The sequence below is a fragment of the Sinohyriopsis cumingii genome, chromosome 3, assembly GCF_028554795.1.
Source record: "Sinohyriopsis cumingii isolate HCF-2022 chromosome 3, ASM2855479v2, whole genome shotgun sequence".
NCBI classification, from domain to species: Eukaryota; Metazoa; Mollusca; class Bivalvia; order Unionida; family Unionidae; genus Sinohyriopsis; species Sinohyriopsis cumingii.
Genome location: NC_142963.1, coordinates 1,851,665 through 1,871,561, shown reverse-complemented (window position 1 = coordinate 1,871,561; position 19,897 = coordinate 1,851,665). Strand labels below are relative to the sequence as shown.

At 34.8% G+C, this 19,897-nt stretch overlaps 1 protein-coding gene across 5 annotated transcripts; it reads right to left on the bottom strand.

Moving 5' to 3' along the window:
- Window positions 1-994: 994 nt before the first annotated feature.
- LOC149802340 (uncharacterized) lies at window positions 995-18,487 on the bottom strand. Of its 5 annotated transcripts, none has more exons than XM_089951554.1 (3): window positions 18,409-18,487; window positions 10,457-10,616; window positions 995-4,675 (listed from the first exon to the last, which is right to left on the bottom strand). In XM_089951554.1, the coding sequence occupies exon 3, from the start codon at window positions 4,664-4,666 to the stop codon at window positions 3,971-3,973; it is 696 nt and encodes a 231-aa protein (XP_089807680.1). In that variant the 5' UTR covers window positions 4,667-4,675; window positions 10,457-10,616; window positions 18,409-18,487; the 3' UTR covers window positions 995-3,970. The 5 variants fall into 5 exon arrangements, with proteins under 5 accessions (XP_089807680.1, XP_089807683.1, XP_089807681.1 ...); XM_089951557.1 differs by having other exon boundaries at window positions 10,466-10,616; XM_089951555.1 differs by lacking the exon at window positions 18,409-18,487 and adding an exon at window positions 17,769-18,199.
- Between the last annotated feature and the right edge of the window lie 1,410 nt (window positions 18,488-19,897).

The window sequence follows — 19,897 nt, the reverse complement described above, 5'->3', positions numbered from 1 at the left end:
CATTTTCTGGACCTGTATGTGTTTGAAATATGTACTTTCAATTCCGCACCAAAGAGACACGTTTTAATTTTAGTAATGAGTGTTCCAAACTCAAGACTGTTAAAGGACTGAAATTCCATCAATAAAACAATGTTTCTATTTTTTCCACTTACATCTAGGATAAGCTCTCAAAAGATTCTTTTTCCTGACACATAACTTACATTATTAACCAATCCTGGTCAGCTAAACCCATATATACTCTATTTTAGGTTCACCCATTTCCAGGCCGGTTCCCATTTTTCCATGCCGTTAATACAGTGTGTCCTTATGTGCATTATGTTTTTAACAGACAAGTAATGATTTTGAAACACACGCTACCAGAGAAAGCCGCAATGAATGAATTATACTATGCCACAGTTACCAAATACAATCTACGTGAGGTTATATGCAAAACGTGTCCAGACCTACTGTGGGCTGGCTTCACATTGCACCACTCTAACACCCCCGCACACACACATTAAAGTTGATAATCCAGATCTTTCATAAACTTGGCGTTTAAACCCTAACTCACAAACCATATGGCTTAGTTCCTTGCAACGTCTGGCTTTTCTCGAATGTAAAAATTCCTTACTAAAGCATAGAAGAACTAAGGCATGTAATCACTGGGTCGTTTTGAATGCTGTCACGTGACGGACCTATGTTATTTCTTTGAAAACCTCCTTTAGACGTGCCTGTGCTTCGAGACAACGTGTCCCATGTATGGAACAGCTGGTTTGCAAGTCTTTGCAAGACGGACACGGTTGCTGGCAGTCTTAGCTTTGTATTTGAGAAAACTATTTCGGTTAACGGCCTTAGCATTTCCCATATCCGGATATGTAGCTTTGCTCACATAATAATGGTAGGTTGTATTACGTACTGAGACAGGAAACGCAAAACTCAAAGAAAAGTAGAATCCGATTTATGATAATCTTTATTCTAATATGTATATTTACTGCCTTTGTTCTCCATTTAGATAGATAGATAGATAGATAGATAGATAGATAGATAGATAGATTTTAATAATAACACAAGCAAGAATTATAACATAATAACAAATCCTCAATATAGTCTTTCAGTGGCCATTTTCTTAGGACTCTCTCTCTTTCTCTCTCTCTCTTTATATATATATATATATATATATATATATATATATATTAAAATATTCTTTTTGATGATACAGTAATGGTTGCTGTGGTGAGAAATGATTGTCTTTGTAGACTGGTCCACTTTTTTGTGAAACTTCGACCCCAGTGTAAAGTTCATACTCGATAAAGTAAGTGCCAATCGGAACATTTATGAAATCATGTAATAAAGCAAATATATGTAGTTTAGAGCCGGTATGAAGCACCACAACTTGCAAGTTCTGGGCAAGCCATTTTCTTCTATTTCTCTCGGCTAAACAAAACGTTTCGTGTGTGCAAGGACCAGTCATACAATCAATTATGTTGCTTTCATACAATCAATTATATTGCTATCAAACAATCAATTATATTGTTATCATGTAATCAATTATATTGTTGTCATACAATCAATTATACTGCATTCATACACTTAATTATATCGCTGTCATACAATCAGATTGCTGTCATACAATCAATTGTATTGCTGTCATACTATCAATTATATTGCTGTTATGTAATCAGTTATACTGCTGTCATACAATAAATTATATTGATGTCATACAGTTATATTGTTGTCACACAGTAAATCGTATTGCTGTCATTAATTAGTTCCATTGTTGTCAGACGATCATTTGTATTGATGTCATACAGTCAGTTCTATTGCTGTCATACAATCAATTGTATTGCTCTCATACAGTCAGTTCTGTTGCTGTCATATAATCAATTCTATTGCTCTCATACAGTCAGTTCTGTTGCCGTCATACAATCAATTCTATTGCTCTCATACAGTCAATTATATTGCTCTCATACAGTCAATTATATTGCTCTCATACAGTCAATTATATTGCGCTCATACAGTCAATTATATTGCTCTCATACAGTCAATTATATTGCACTCATACAGTCAATTATATTGCTCTCATACAGTCAATTATATTGCACTCATACAGTCAATTATATTGCTCTCATACAGTCAATTATATTGCTCTCATACAGTCAGTTCTATTGCTCTCATACAGTCAATTATATTGCGCTCATACAGTCAATTATATTGCTCTCATACAGTCAATTATATTGCACTCATACAGTCAATTATATTGCTCTCATACAGTCAGTTCTATTGCTTTCATACAATTATTCTGAAAGAATGTTCTTAAATAACGTATGAAGTTACCGTTTCCGAAAAAATGACCAATAAGCGTTGACTCTGGATAAATTCATTATACGCTGGTCTGGTACGACGTAGAACGCGATTATCAACCTGTTTCAACATTGATTTTCGACGTAATATGTGCCCATTGGAAATTTGCATTCGCAAAAGCTACGAGACAGAATCTTGTCAACAAATCTTATTTTCCAGTTTGTACGTAGCGATCTTATGTCATGCCTCCGCTGGCTGTTTAATTGTTTTATATAAGTATAACTACCCTACATATACATATATAATATAATATATTGTGATTTAATTATATAATGTGTATTAGTCTTGAAATTAATATAGCTTATACATCCTATCACGTTCTAAGCGTAAAATATCATGTCTACATCCAGAGGGTTGGTGTGATTCAATAATAACTTGTGTGAAGCAATATAATTTAATTACGAACAACCCTCCAAGTTAACAGACAAGGGAAATCGACATTCTATCATGCACACCTTTCGAAGTGTCCGAAAGGCAGGGGACACTGTGTCCCTCACTTTCCAAAGTTGGGGAGCTCGCACCGTTTGAGACTGACAAAGGAAATTAATATAGGATTGCTGCACTGAAAGTGTTATAAAATAAAATACTAGTAATTGTGTTGTGCAACCTTAACTTAGTAGTCTGCGCTGTAAAATCATATTTTCCTTGAACACTTACATTATTCAAATTAACCTTTGATCATGCGCTCACGTATCTCGTGCAGTCATTAACATATTTGAATATCTAGTTAACCTGCATGGAGCTGCACCGTGCAATTTCCGTCAAAGATCTTTTAACATTAGTATGCACTCGTTATCTACCAGCGTTTATTATAATAAGCACCTCTATTTTCTCAATTTCTTTACTCTCCAATAACAAATCAATAATTAAATGGTAAATTATCTTATGCATTTGCATAAGTTTAGTCTCTGTTGTCATTATTTCAACCTCAAAATAAATTAAATCTTCCACGCCAATGGGGTCACGCCAACCTCGAAGATACCTTAAGCGAACGTCCGTCAAACACTTTGCTTTGCAACTCAGCCAGCGTCACAGACTTCAAATGTTTTCATTGTATGATACATTGTTTTAATATATATATATATATATATATATATATATATATATATATATATATATATATATATATATATATGCTATCTTACGGTGTCTTTCGCCTGACCACTGCTTGCGCCAAATATATATATATATATGCCATCTTACGGTGTCTTTCGCCTGACAACTGCTTGCGCCAAAAGAGACATGTATGGACATCCACTAATAAAAAGTTATAGGCGCATTTTTTATTTTGTATCTGGCGAAAAAGAGCGCACGGGGTAGAGGGGCGCATAGGGTCAAGATTTGGGAGACATGGGACAAAAATTGCGGAAAACTTTCGAGCCCGCGCTTCGTTTCTGTAACATAATAACTTGTGCCCATAGGTATGCAGCTTTGATGTTTTTCTATCATAATTAGTCCATCACTACTTTTAAAGATTCAAAACACTCTTTCTCTCCTCACAGCAGTTACTTTCACCAGGACTCAATTGTGTCTTAAGTTACAGCGTGCTGTCCTAAACTAGTTTTAATATAATAACTACACCATGTACAGTCTTCATGTCTACACATAAATCCATACAATTCAGTAAGTTTCAACGACGGTTTAAATTCAGTTTTTTACATAATTCATTGCACTTATGGAATGTGAAGAATTCCTCTATTCCATTCTCTCCATTATCTGTGATACCAAACTCCTTTTCAGTGGAATGAATGCACGGACATATTAGACTATACATTCCTCTGTGTTCATGTCCGACCAGTTTGCAGATTAGATAACATCCATTGCTTTTCTGGTAGGAATAATGACAGAAAGTGTCCAGATAATGTTTCAGGGACAAATTCCTCTGGCCCTTCTCAGATACAAACATGCATAATTCCTTCCCTACCTCTTCTTCTATGATAACCATTTCATTTTCACTCCTATTTGCAACGGACAATATAGAGACGGTATCTTTGTAAGCAGTAGCGGCAGCGGCAAACTCTACCCAGAAATCCTTGTTGATGCCTCCTAGGTTATTGAATTCTGCAGCCATTTCTTTTGCCTTCCTGGTGCGAGAAAGGTATGCCACCAATTCGTAATTTACGTCATCTGCTAGTGGCTTGATAACATTTCTAAGAAATTTAATCACCACATTAGTTCTCGAAAAGAATCCCTTGTGGCTGTAAGCCTTTCCACGAAAAACGTGATAATGTCGTCCTGTACGTCGTGGAAAAAAGTCGAATGAAGCCCAGAAAGGTTCGTCGTACAGAAAAGGAGTTGTACTAGGGAAAGTTATATTGTTGCCCATACGTATGTTCTGAAACAAATAATGAAATCTAGAAATACTTCCTTGTAAACCTTTTTTACTAATTGAATGAAAAAAGGGAACAAAGAAATATTCAAATGTGGTTTCACAAGTGATTAATATATTGCAAGGAACTGACTTTTTATTTTATTTCAATTATTTCTTTGCCTTCCAGTCTCCTTCAAAACAAACTAAATAAATCAAAATCCTAAAAGGATCATTACAAATTTGTTTTGTGACGAAAATAATATTTAAAGTTTCTATGATCTAAATAAATGTTGATGTATCAATCATTCTGTTAAATAAACTAGTGTTGTTGAAAAGGCGTATTTTGTGTCAAACTAGCTCTTAGTAGTAAGAGTACCGTCACCAAGGATTCGTTCTGTTTCAGTTCGATATTAATTTGCAAAAGTTCCAATTCATCCCAAACAAAATCAGACAAATATATTTCAACATCGCTAATACTGTACATATTATTTTAGTTACCAAAGTTGAAAAACAATCAATAGAAGGTGGGAAAAAAAGAAAAGAGTTCATGGGATTTCAATATTTGTTATTTGTTGTTGTGTTTTTGTGTGTTTTTTTAAAGTGATATATAAGCAGTTCCTAAGATAGTCTTTATGCACTTGAATCCATATTCATGACCGACCATTGATATAAACCATGTATCAAAGCACAGTATGCTTTTCTGGTTCTGAGAAAGGATATACGTCTTTAAGATATTCTCAGCTGATACTAGCTAGAACTCTCTTCAAAGAAGATTTAAATTGTTCACAACCTGGAACAGTCTTGCGTTTCCATGGTTATAGATAATTCATGATTTCAGTATTGAGATACTCTTCTCGTCTCTGTTGAAGGTAAGTCGTCCCTTCTAACTCTTCATTCTGTATAATTTTTTCAAACTGACGTGAAAATGACACTATTTAAATTTCGTACTTCTTTAACTGAATAATGAAATATCAAGGTGGTGGAGGTCACCTACAATTTGAACATGGAACAAATAGTGGCATATACTTGATCTGTCACTTTGTATGATTTAAAGGAGCAGCCAAATAAATATATATTTTTCTTTGAAAATGTTTGATTCTTATTTATATTTTGTTTACCCTATTTAGATATCAACTAAACTTATATAGTCTCTGTGGATATGACATTATAATATACTATTTACTATGAGGCGGAGCGTGAATAAATAAATTTTAATCCATTTAGTCACTTCATGCCATGTCATGCCAGTCATGTTTTAAGAAAATTATTGCAGCTGAGGACAAAATATTCCCATGATATCAAAGGAGCTATATGATTATATATATATATATATATATATATATATATATATATATATATATATATATATATATATATATATATATATATATATATATATATATATCCCAGTTACCTAATCCCGAAATGCACTTTTTAAAAGGACAATTTGTTTGCAGAATGTTACGACCTTCAACTGAAGTAAATCGTAGATGGAATTCAAGCAGAAACGACACTGAGAAATGGAAAACTTGACACAGTATGTAGTATTTACTGTTGTAGCGTTTGTCAATCACATTTATCTCTTTTAATCAATTTAGGATTGTAGATAGTGTTAATCGAAATTTAAAAAGAATGAATCCATGTAAACATAATACGGTACATCAACGTTTACTTTTACTACATCTGCAAAGTGGACAGACCCAGATCAGATCTGAGACTATGCAGTTTGTTATAAGAAATCAGTAGAAGAAAAAAAACATAGACCCTGATCTGGGCGGCTGCTACACCATACTTGCCTGTATTCCTCCATCTAAGCAGAAGAATTGTATGTTTCATATCATCGAAATCGGATGTCTTGTAGTAACCATGAAATAAGCGAAAATTGGTACCACACAAAAATAGAGAAATCATTGTTTATTATGATCTAAATACAATGTAAATTTGCATTCTTATGGAACTCTGATTACAGGATCACTGATAGAATAATGTTCAGAGTTTCTGATCGCGTTAAACGATACCTTTCGAGTTTTTTTCTAATTTTAACTGTAGTGTAAGGTCTCGTGTGGCCTACGGTTCGCGTGACCCATATTTGCATCGATTAGTGATACAAAGTTTTCAGATGAAAATGTTTGGATGGTTTTTTTTAACCTAAACGTTAGATAATACAGACTCAAATACAGAAAGAATAACATCATTTTCTGAATATCTAGCCGTGTTTTCCGCGTCCTGGAAATGTACCCATCCCACCGTCGAATCTTATACCCAAGCGTCATGGAAATGTACCCACGCACCGTCGAATCGTATACCAAAGCGTCATGGAAATGCACGTAGTACAGAGGTATTGAAAATTAAAAAAAAAAACAACTGAAATAGATATCATACGTGGTGCCGATTTCAAGGAGTGGTGAACTCATGTACACATATTTACGTCTTATTTATATAATGTAACAATTTTGGGCGTTCAATGAGGTCCATATAACCACTTATAACGTGTATAACCCTCCCTATTCTCCCCCTCTCTCTGCAATAAAGGAACATCGATAAGAGCGGTGACGGTACGTTTGTTGATATGCATAATAATAAGAGATGGTAATGATGGTGACAGTGCAATTTCTGACGAAGAGATAGCAATGAGGTGACAATGGTTTGGTTTGGTATTTTACGGTACAGCAAGACATTATGGTTATTTAGTGCTGAGGCAGTTGGGGTAAAGTGCCATGCCAAGGGACACACTGCGATATATATATATATATATATATATATATATATATATATATATATATATATATATATATATATATATATATATATAAAGTTAAATATAACACCTGTGTCAAACTGCACATGTTCACAAGGTTTCCTATAAAAGTCTTACCCATTATCGAAATAATATGAAGAAAAAAAACAAATACAGTATGAAACTTACTTCGTATGGTATTAAGGACGTCTTTGTGTCTGGATCGCCGACATTCACAAATGTGTACATGGAGGAAGCAAAGTCAGTGATGACCTTATATATGCTCTATTATCTATTGCTGATAACGGCGTACATCTATCTATACACGGGGGATTCCAGAATAGTACTGCCGTTTAATTTGCTACACGTAATTATGAGTAATGTTATTGCGTTTACTGATACTTGCTTACTCAAAGCGGGATAATTTGTTATTTATGGTATACATGTGTGATATTGCGCATCAGCAGCAAAAACACAATATAAAGCATAAACATTGGTGTAGCATTGTCCAAAACAGCAACGTTTTGAAAACGGTTCATATAATTATAGAACCTACTAAGACATACGCTGACCATATAATTAATACTGAATGGTGATAATTAAAAAAATAAAAATGACGGAACTGTATGGTATAGAACCAAGGCCGTCACCAGCAAAAACATAATATAAAGCATACAAATTGGTGTAGCATTGTCCAAAACAGCAACGTTTGGGAAACGGTTCATATAATTATAGAACCTACTAAGGCATACGCTGACCATATAATTAATATTGAAGGGTGATAATTAAAAAATAAAAATGTCGGAATTGTATGGTATCGGACCAAGGCCGTCACAAGATTAGCAAAACTGAAAGTGCACGAGTAGTTACGGCATAATTCACGCACGGCCTAAAATAGTACTGACATAACAAATCGTTGTTGAATAGGTATGCTCTATTTATAAAAAATATAGTCATATAGCCAGGGGTTTATGCATATATGTATAACTACCTGATACTGTCAGAAAACCAATGCATATACGTGGATATTTCGTGCATCTCAACTTGCTTGAACCGCCTTTTGCTAATTCAGGAAGACAAACGTGGGGCAATCGTCTGAATTTGATACCATTTCGTTTTCAAGATTGATATTCGTATTTCTAAAGCGTTCCAGAATTAAAAACTCAACGTATCGAAGTATGCAACAAAGTTTTGTTTGCATTTAGCAGTAGCCTGATGTCTTCTGTATGAATCATAGATTATATGATCGGAAAAGAGCACTGACGTTATTCTTTGTTGTTGGACGTAGTGATGTCATTCTGAGTTTTGTGCTTTAAAATTCTGCGAAAATGTAATGAACTAGGTGAAGCACTATTTTTTTGTTGCTGTTGCTTCTGTTATGAAAGGTTCATGTTGATACACCTAAGTCCCTGTTTCATTATCAAAGTCAACATAATCTGTATCAATAGCATCGTCACCAAACAGCCGCGATGGCTAAGTGGCTAGTGTGTTGATCTCACCAACAAAAGGGTGCGGGTTCGAATCCAACCAATGGATTAGCCAGAGTCAACTACCGCAGTGTGTCCCTTGGCATGGCACTTTACCCAAACTGCCTCAGCGCTAAATAACCATAACGTATTGCTGTACCGTAAAATACCAAACCAAACCATTGTCACCTCATTGCTATCTCTTCGTCAGAAATTGCACTGTCACCATCATTACCATCTATTATTACCATGCGTATCAACAAACGTACCGTCCCCGTCCTTATCGATGTTCCTTTATTGCAGAGAGAGGGGGAGAATAGGGAGGGTTATACACGTTATAAGTGGTTATATGAACCTCTATGAAAGCCCAATATTGTTACATTATATAAATAAGACGTAAATATGTGTACATGAGTTCACCACTCCTTGAAATTGACACGATGTATGATATCTATTTCAGTTTTTTATTTTTTATTTTCAATACGTCTGTACTCCATGCATTTCCATGACGCTTTGGTATAAGATTCGACGGTGGGGTGGGTACATTTCAATGACGCTTGGGTATAAGATTCGACGGTGGGATGGGTACATTTCCAGGACGCAGAAAATACGGTTAGATATTCATAAAATGCTGTTATCCTTTCTGTATTGGAGTCTGTATTATCTAACGTTAAGGTCAAAAACACCATCCAAACATTTTCATCTGAAAACTTTGTATCATTAATCTACGCAATACGGGTCACGCGAAACGCAGGCCACACGAGACCTTATGCTACAGGTAAAAGTAGGAACGCTCGAAAGGTATCGTTTAACGCGATCAGAAACTCTGAACATTATTCTATCAGTGATCCTGTAATCATAGTTCCATAAGAATGCAAATTTACATTGTATTTAGAACATAATAAACAATGATTTCGCTATTTTTGTGTGGTACCAATTTTCGCTTATTTCATGGTTACTACAAGACATCCGATTTCGATGATATGAAACATACAATTCTTCTGCTCAGAAGGAGGAATACAGGCAAGTATGGTGCAGCAACCGCCCAGATCAGGGTCTGTATTTTTTCTTTCTTCTATTGATTTCTTATAACAAACTGCATAGCCTCAGACCAGATCTGGGTCTGAACACTTTGCAGCTGTAGTAAAAGTAAACGTTGATGTACTGTATTATGTATAAAGGGATTCGTTCTTTTTAAATTTCGATTAACACTGTCGACAATCCTAAATTGATTAAAGGAGATAATAAATGTGATTGACAAACGCTACAATAGTAAAAACTACTGACTGTCAACCTTTCCATTTCTTAGTGTCGTTTCTGCTGGAATTCCATCAATGATTTACTTCAGTTGAAGGTCGTAACATTCTGCAAAAGAATAGTCCGTTTAAAAAGAGCAATTCGGGATTAGGTAACTGGGACAAATAGGGTACAGTGTGTCGACGTTTATATTGTTAGCAAAGATGTTTAAACAAACTTGCAAGGATGTCAAAATATTTCTTGCATGTTATGTAATTTAACTAAATAATAACTAAATGAAGGCATTTATTATATCAATTCAAAACTTTCGTATTTATAATAATCAGTAATAGAAAAATACTGTGCCTAAATAACCACGTGAGCTTGGGAGAAGGATCCAGTTTCATCATGTTAGACTCTTGAAAATCCGTCGTTCTCGTTACCCTCAAACCTAGGATAGCAATCCAGCCAATCGTCGTTGATGCTGTCTGCTAAGTGCTAAGCGCTTAGTGTTGTAGATGTTTCCCTGTTATGAGAAAGGTAGTCTTTTAATGGTGGTCGTAACGTACATAATCGACATAAGCAATTTTGTTTCTGATGTAAAGTAGGTTTATGATATTACAATTAAGAAACGTTAGGTCCTTGCAGCTCTTCACCGACTACAACAATTAAATAATAGTTAACATTTACATTCCTCGAATATGTCAATAAAATATATCATTTACTAATAAGCTTGATATTAATTTAGCATCTGGTTCTTAAGCTTAAAGTAAAAAAAAATAATCTAATTTATATCCTTAAAGTTCACGAAGAGAAAATAGATATTCATGAAAAACATTCTAATATGAAATTACACGCAGAAAATTAAATGTATACATTGTCAGGGTCGGACGGGCCCACCGAGAGAAAACGGGATATTTCACTTGGGGAAACAGGAGCGGGGTCTGTCTGCCTGAAAGGGGGTGGGTGGGTGGGTGTTGTAATGAAAACACTGCGGAATAAAGAATTACACTTAAATTTTAGCGCTATTGATTAAAGTAAAACGAAGCAAGCTAATACCAATGGGGGGAAAAAAACGACGGTCAGAGACAATTTATGTGCTTCTGAACAAGCAAGCTAAATCTAATAAACTCTGAACGCTTAACATAAAATGGCAGGATCTTATTCATGTTAATAAATTGAGCATTTACACAAATAAATCCAGTCTTTTAAAAGATTTAAACTGGTTAAAATCTGGACGGTAACCGTATAAAATTCGTTTTGTTAAGAGAACTCTAGGGTTTGTCCGTTGCATAAAGACTAGACAATACCTACTTGTTCTTACATTTGGAACATCTCCAATGTGCTTGCATACCTAACAGAATAAGACAAATTTGATTTTTTTTTAATACGAAATATTTTAAGTATGTGGGACACTGCATGTTCATAACCTTGAAAACCGTATGGGTTATTGTTTTCAACCTTCGAATGTTACAGAATAATGAGTTTAAACATTTTTTAAACGCAGTACTTCAGAGTATAGTTTCTTGTGTTCATTTGAAGACGAACTGACGTGTACTTTCTTGCCGTTTTTCAAGTTTATTGGTATTAGTGCGATTGTCGGAATGTCAGGTTATAGGACAGTAGCTGAAATTTATCATGATGGAAGAGTAATACACCGACGGTTTTCCTTCAGAAAGTCGAAGTTGTTTGAGTTCTGATTTTGAAACAAAAACAAACACAAAACGGTGATTTGCCATCATTTATTTATTTAGACTGATGTAGATACTTAGTGTAGTTCGCGGGCTCATTTTTTTCAGTTAAATTTACAAAAAGTCAATCGTTTCTGACTTTACACGTTACTGTACCCCTGTCAAGGAGAAACCTACATGGGAGGCAGACAACCATCTTCCTAAACAAACTGTAACATGGACAATTTGTATGTATAATAAAATAAAACATTATTGCTGGGGAAAACCCCAGTACAATCAGTTTGACATAGCTGGATACAGGCTAAACTGTGAACACGTACTGGCCTACTTTCCGCAATAAAGATCACGGCTACAAAACATGAAAAGGGAATTACAATTCATTCGAAAATTTTAATCTCAGATTTATCAGCAGATGTATTAATGGAGGTCAGTGAAAGAGACGATGATTATAATTTTTAAAAAAATGAAATTTACGATTAAATTGGTTGTCTAAATAAGATTAAACATCATCCTTTTAAGTAAATAATGTAATGATACTAAATTAAAACCATTCAAAGATCATTCTATAAAGCTAAGACATGAAAATAAAAATCGCTTGACTTAGAAGGAGACGATAGCTAGTCCAGAAGAATTTTCATTTCACGTCACACAGCGCATCCGATTAGTTCGTAATGAAAGCGTTATACTCATTAATGTTGTCACGCGTAAGATACCCCACCACCGAACAAATGAAACAATTTCTGCGTGAGTCTGGCTTGATGTCCATGTTTCCCCTTTTTCAAAGGACTTCAAGGCCAAGTAAACAGTCGTTATCACTTGAACTGTTCTTAAAGTATTTAACTTTAACCATCCAAAGACCACACATCACGAAACCCTAATTTCATAGTTGCATCATTTTCTGCTTCACATTTGTTTGACTGATCATTAAGCCTTGGTGCTTTATGCCATGCACAGCAAAACACGACCCAACATCCAATACAAAGAATTATTCCTGTCAAAATTGCTAAACATCTATATACTAGAATATCCAGATAATTCATCAGGTTAAGAAATTAGGAAGGGTCCATTTTTGAAACTCATCCTGGTACCATAAAGTCTCGTGAATACTGAACATTATGATGTCTGCTCCTATTGATTGTCTTATGGGCAGGTTTGAAAAATATCTTTCTAACACATACTCCCCATAATCAATAAATGATCACTATAATCGAATAAAGATATACACGGGTACGTAAACACAAACAGCAAATATCCTAGGTTTATGTGTGTTTGTGATTTGGATTTTTAACGAGCTTTAACAATTTTTCAGTCATATTGCTACGATGTCTGCAATGTGGCAGTTTTATAGTGATGTCTATCAATGGGTCATCATGCCGCAGACATGTAGCATGATGTCCCACCCAGTCACATTATCCTGATACCAGGGCGACCAGTCGTAACACTAACCTCTTAATGCTGAACGCCAAGCGAGGCAGCTGTTAGTAACATTTTTGTAAGTCTTTGGTATGACTCGGTCGGGGATCAAACCCACTACCTCCCGCATCCGAGGCGGACGCTCTAACCACTAAGCAACCGGAGCGGTTCCCTAGGTTTATTAAACTTTAAAAACAACAATATATCAAATACATTTGGAAAATAAAAGCTCATATTATTGGATAGATGATATTAGGAGATTTTTCGAGAAATTTTAACTGAAAATCTACTCAAATACTTACTGTCCCAAAGAGATAATACCTCTACAATCAAGGATTCCAAGTTAGTGCGGTGGGGATGAACATAACAGCCTGTACTGTAAATCATCACACTCTTCTATACTTGTGGTACTATGATGAATGTTACCTTTATTTTAGTCGGCATTATTTAGTGTGGAACATGATGTCGCCTTTATACAACATTTCATCATGTGCATGATATTAATTAGCATTTACAATGCCTAGCTAGACGCGGAATATTTGCGTATGTAAAACACACAGCAAATGTTGACCCAGAACGGCCATTGCATAATGGGCTGGCTTTGACCCAAAACGGCCATCGCATAATGGGCTGACTGAGCAGGGTCAGCGTTGTTTGTTCTTCGTATAATTAACACGAGCATCACATACCCTGAACTACAGGCGCATAGTCCTTCCTCATAGGCGATATAATACGGTTGAGGTAAATGACACCGATACATGTCAGTCCTAAAGAATGTATATTGCGAATGACTTGATATAGCCATGTTTATATATTTAACTACAAATATAAAATATATGCCTTCAACGTCGACACTTTTATTAAAAAATATGCATAAACTACAATCAATAGGAATCTACAAAGAACGTTTTACATCTCTGTTAAATTTCATGAGCTATTTTTTTAAACGGTTTACTGAAAGTCCACTTGTTTTCGTTTTCAAAATCAGAAGAATCCTGTATATACTGCCAACGATTACTTAAAACTTTAAAACTTGGCAACTTAAAAAACGTATAAAGTCAAAAGTCTCACATACATACATACATACATACATACATACATACATACATACATACATACATACACGCACGCACGCACGCACAGACATACATATATACGTACATACATACATGCATGCATGCGTACATACATACATACATATATACATACATGCATACATGCATAACATAACATAACATAACATAATTAGCGTCTACCTTATTTCCCATCTAATTTAGACCCGTGGTATGACGAAAGCCGTCCATCCAATTAAATTCAACCCATTGATGGATTTGGTTGCTTCATATTACAAAGTTTAAAATAATACTCATGTTTATTGCAGGTACGGTGGATACAGATCAGCCCTTAACTGTCTATAAGGGTATACAATCAGTGGGCCATTGCCAAGTTATTGTCCTCGCTTGATTACAAAATATAGATACCACGTTTAGTCTTGTACGTCTAAATACAATCCAGCAAAGGCCAGACAGATGTTTACGTGTCTTTTACAGAATTTGCACAATAGATTATCATTAAGCGTAATCATGCATGGAATATCACATATAACTACATAATACGATCCAAAACCAGCAAGACTCTACATTTCTTTCGTAAACACTTAAATGCTTGTACATGTCACCTTTATTACTTCTATTAAAACAGGAAGAAAAATATATGAACTGACGTACTTAACCAGTGAATGCTTTATACGTTCCCACTTCAAAACTTGACAGCCTAAAATATATTAAAAATCAGATTATTTGTATCCAATTTTGTAATATTATTGTTTCTAAAATTTTGTCAGATCTATGTATGGGATTTCAAGCTACGAGGGATCTGGGGAAAACTGTAATACTATTTTCTTTACTCATTGTCGTCCATTTGTACATTAGTCATTCTGAAGAAAAAAATACAGTTCTGAATGAACAAGGTAAATTTGTCCAAAGTACATTCATGTTGCCAATAGCAGTCACCTGTCACGTGGTTCACCTTGAACATAAATACATTATCTTTGATGTTTCCATTACAGTGTAAATTGCTTCATTGTCATGTTTTAGTTGTAAGGTTAGGATTTTGATGCATATATAAGGATTTAACGATATGTACTTCAATTTAACGGTGTGTACTTCAGTGTAACGTTGTCTACTTCAATTTAACGGCATGTACTTCAATTTAACGGCATGTACTTCAATTTAACGGTGTGTACTTCAGTGTAACGTTGTCTACTTCAATTTAACGATATGTACTTCAATTTAACGGCATGTACTTCAATTTAACGGTGTGTACTTCAGTGTAACGTTGTCTACTTCAATTTAACGATGTGTACTTCAATTTAACGTTGTGTGTGTGTACTTCCATTTAACGATGTGTACTTCAATTTAACGTTGTGTGTATGTACTTCAATTTAATGTTGTGTGTGTGTACTTCAATTTAACGATGTGTACTTCAATTTAACGTTTTTACTTCAATTTAACGATGGGTATCTCAATAGCTTCTTACATCATAGCAGTGGTACCAGGAATAAAACCAATGAAACACATAAAACGTTTTTCAAACATTGTACTTTTATTTGTTCCAATTTTTCCATTTCTAGATTGTTCGCTGCATTTTATCTTTTGACAAAGTTTACAAAACCTTGTAAAAGTTAGGCTTTGTTTTTGTTTTTCTGTTTTTGGTTGTTGTTTTCTTTCTACCGGGCATCCGAACATGTCAGCTTGAAGCCAATTGTTTTATTTGCATTTCAAATTATTCTAACTATATGTAACATCTGTATAACATTTTGCAATTAACTTAACATCATTCTTGAATTAGTATGATTTAACTTACAACTTTCATTAAAAATGTAATGAAAGATAAGATAGCGAATACAATTCCAGCAAAGGACTTGAAAAGGTTGCTTCGCCTAAACAAAAAGATCCACGCAGAGTTCAATATTGAGCAAAGACTTACTCTGGGAATATTTAATGCACAGATATGATAGCTGCATAACGCTGAAAATCACAAGACACAAGCATATCATCACAAAAGAGCTTAAGATTATCCTGCCACGCAAAGCGAATGCTTCGTATATATGACAATCTTTCAAAATGTACCGGATCATCAAGAGCTCGTTTTGTCAAGAAAATGTCAAATATTACGCAGAAAACAGATATAATAAAGCACGTTGCAAACCTAACCAAGTGCTTTTTCCTTGCTTTATTACCGTAATAATAAAGTATGTCAGTAAATATATTGTGTGTTTTGGGGCCTTCGAGTGGCAGAGTGGTCTAAAGTGCTCGCCTTTACCGAGCACTGCTATCTTACATCTGTCCACGTGGGATCGAGTTTCGGGTTTGGCCAATGTGTAATTGCGAGAAATTTTGCCAGTATCTTCTCGTGGGTTGGTTGTTCTTAATGGGGTTTCCCGGGTTCTTCTTCCACCAGCTATACTGGACGCCATGTGCAGCCTGTCATGTGCTGAAAATGGCGTTACACCCTCAAACAACAACAATAAATTGTGTTTATCTGTTGTGATTGCAAGTGTTCGTTGATTGTGTCGTTAGCATTGAAAAAGGGATAAATAGATCTCGAAAGGACTTGATTAGTTAAAAAAGTTCACTCCAAAACGAAAACAGTAAGCTAGCATTCTTTGTTTCCTCTGGCACTTTCGCATCATCGTGATGGATGCTCTTCACGAAGGTACAGTACATACGCTTTGATCCTATAATGTATCTACCTGAAGAATATCCAATGCCGATAATACGATAGTATTTATGTGAATAAAGAACCGTTATTAACTTCCCGTTGAAGTGAAAAAGAATGCAATTATATGGTGTGACGAGACGTGTTCGCTTCTCTATGCCTTACACACACACACACTATGCATACCTGCAATAATGCTACATATTTATAAGTACATATACTATAATAACTCTCTGTGATCGGTACTGTAAAATAGAGGATATATTATTTTTTCTGCCTAAGTACCTTATATATATATATATATATATATATATATATATATATATATATATATATATATATATATATATATACATATATATATATATAGAGAGAGAGAGAGAGAGAGAGAGAGAGAGATAGTATTTAGGCAGATAAATAATATATATTATAAATTATGGTAGCAAAAGCTAGATATTCTAACTCGTGGCTTCGCCTCTCGTTCATATATGACTATTTTTGTGACAAAATTTATTTGCATCATTTGTCATACTTGCTCCAGAGTCGAAGCTTATACTGTGTATGTCGATGTGGTCATTTCTTGAACCAGTTTAGTACCTGTCCACTATGTAAATGACCATGGCGATCAAAAACTTTAGTCTGAAAGTTTCTCCATGATAGGTAAGGTGCAGAGCGTTCAATAATCAGGACTGAACAGGTTTTGTTCAAGCAATATTAGTATTAAATTGTACGACAACAATTAATATTTAATTTAAGATGAGTAAATGCGCTGTTAGTTAAAGTCAAACAATCCATGTATGCGTTCAGTACCTATTTCAGGAACAGGTGCAGATATTTACAACGTAATCACATACCTTCAAATGGCGGTTAGTCACTCTACTTGGATCCTCATACATCCATACTCCTTTGGATGGTAATTATTTTCGCGCCCCGAAAAACACAAACGACAAACTCAATATTAAAGTATGTGGACATTTTTGGACTAGGTCAACCTAAAGGCGTGATCAAGTTCAAACTTGTTTGAATGTTGCACGCTATGATATCACAATAAAAGCTACGCATGTTGAACAAAAATTCATACAACCCTCAATTTTGACGATTAGACCCACCATGATCTTTTCTTGACCAAGTTTAGTACCTGGCCACCTTTGTAAAAGTCCATGGCAATCAACCATTTTCGTCTGGATGTTTCTGGATGGCAGTTTAGGTACGGATCATTCAATAATCAGTATTGAACAGACTTTAGTTAAATTAAATTGGTATTAAATTTTAGAACCAAATTTTACATTTAATTTAAGATGATTAGATGCGCATAGATAACATACGCTTTGCATGACCACATCGACATAGTACAGAAGGTTAACTCGCTCTTCAGTACAGCACCACACCCACCCATCGAGCCCCCTTATCGTAAATTCGCGTCGCTTTCATGCACTGATTGTGACTTAAGAAAGCGGTAAGATTGGGATGACCCAATCTGTCACAACAAATTACATTTTCGACATTTTGAAAACGATTTGATCATATCTGTCAACAAAGTCTGTCCGACTCAGCCATGCATCACTGCTGTTTTATTACTGTTGTCAAGGAAGTAAGGGGAAATAACCTTTATCGAGACGCAAACGGCGTCGAGTCAAATTTCTTCAGCCCAAATAAATTTCCATATATGAAAATGTAATGCAGTTTCTACTTATTTGTTTTAGCTCACAAAGTGCTCGTTTATGTTGTTGGCTGCAGTTATAACTTGTAGGCACACATTCAATCGTCGCATGGCATGGTGAGAAATCTTATATTTTCACCATTATAAATATTGAGAGGATATTTGCTAGAACGAGTGAGTAAAGGATATTATTTATTGAGTGGATGCAAAGCCACGAATGAAAATACTTAAATTTTGACCCATTAGATAAAATATATCCGTTATTTACTAGGGTTAGGCAAATTTTTTAAATATTTTATGCTCAAATATATTGGCTCCCAACATCTGCATAACATGTTGAATTAGCAAATTTATTGCTGTTCCCCGCGCGATGTCAGCGGTTTACCGTTACGTTCTGCTGTGTTTTGTGCACATTCGCACGGAAAATATACGTAGTGACATATCTTTGAGTCCCAATTCAAGGTAAAACAGAACATTTTAAAAGATGGAGAATTTTTTTTTTTACATCTTGGATTTGAATTCGCTAGTCTCAATTCGTCTAATGATAGCCTAAAATATTTTATCAAGTTCTGTCGACGGGCAGTGAAACAATATTTTATCGTATTTTACTCCAGTGAATTATCAAGATTATCTCTTCAGAAAATCCAGTAATTCACGTCTGCATACAATAAAATTAAATATGTAAATTATTTCGCCAATAAGTTTCTATATCTCACACTTAAATACATAATTAAATACCGCATTTAAACTTGATTAATGCTCACTTAATTGCAAATTGCACAAACCCAGATCTGCTGATCCTGTGTCCGTTATGCTTGTTCTATATATAATTGCAGGCAAACAGTGTAGTTATTCATGAGTTTATGCAGTATTCAAATATGTACTTTTAAGAGGGACGGGGCATCGCTCTCCGCTGATTTTTATGAATTAAAATGGTTCGTAGAGGAGAAATATTCTTGATTTTATTCCGTTCTCGTTCTATAATAACGCAAAATCTACTCAAAAGTCTGTCAGTGTGAATTGGTTTTTTAAAAGCACATTTGACGCAGTTAGACCATATCAATGTATTTTATAAGAAATTATCTCATATAACATGACTCTGACACTTTAGTTTCAGGACATAATTATTGCCCTATTGGTTTTACTTCTCAAATTATCTCATATAGCATGACCCTGACACTTTAGTTCCAGGATATAATTATTGCCCTATTGGTTTTATTTCTCAGATTATCTCATATAGCATGACCCTGACACTTTAGTTCCAGGATATAATTATTGCCCTATTGGTTTTACTTCTCAAAACTCGACATAGATGTCGATACA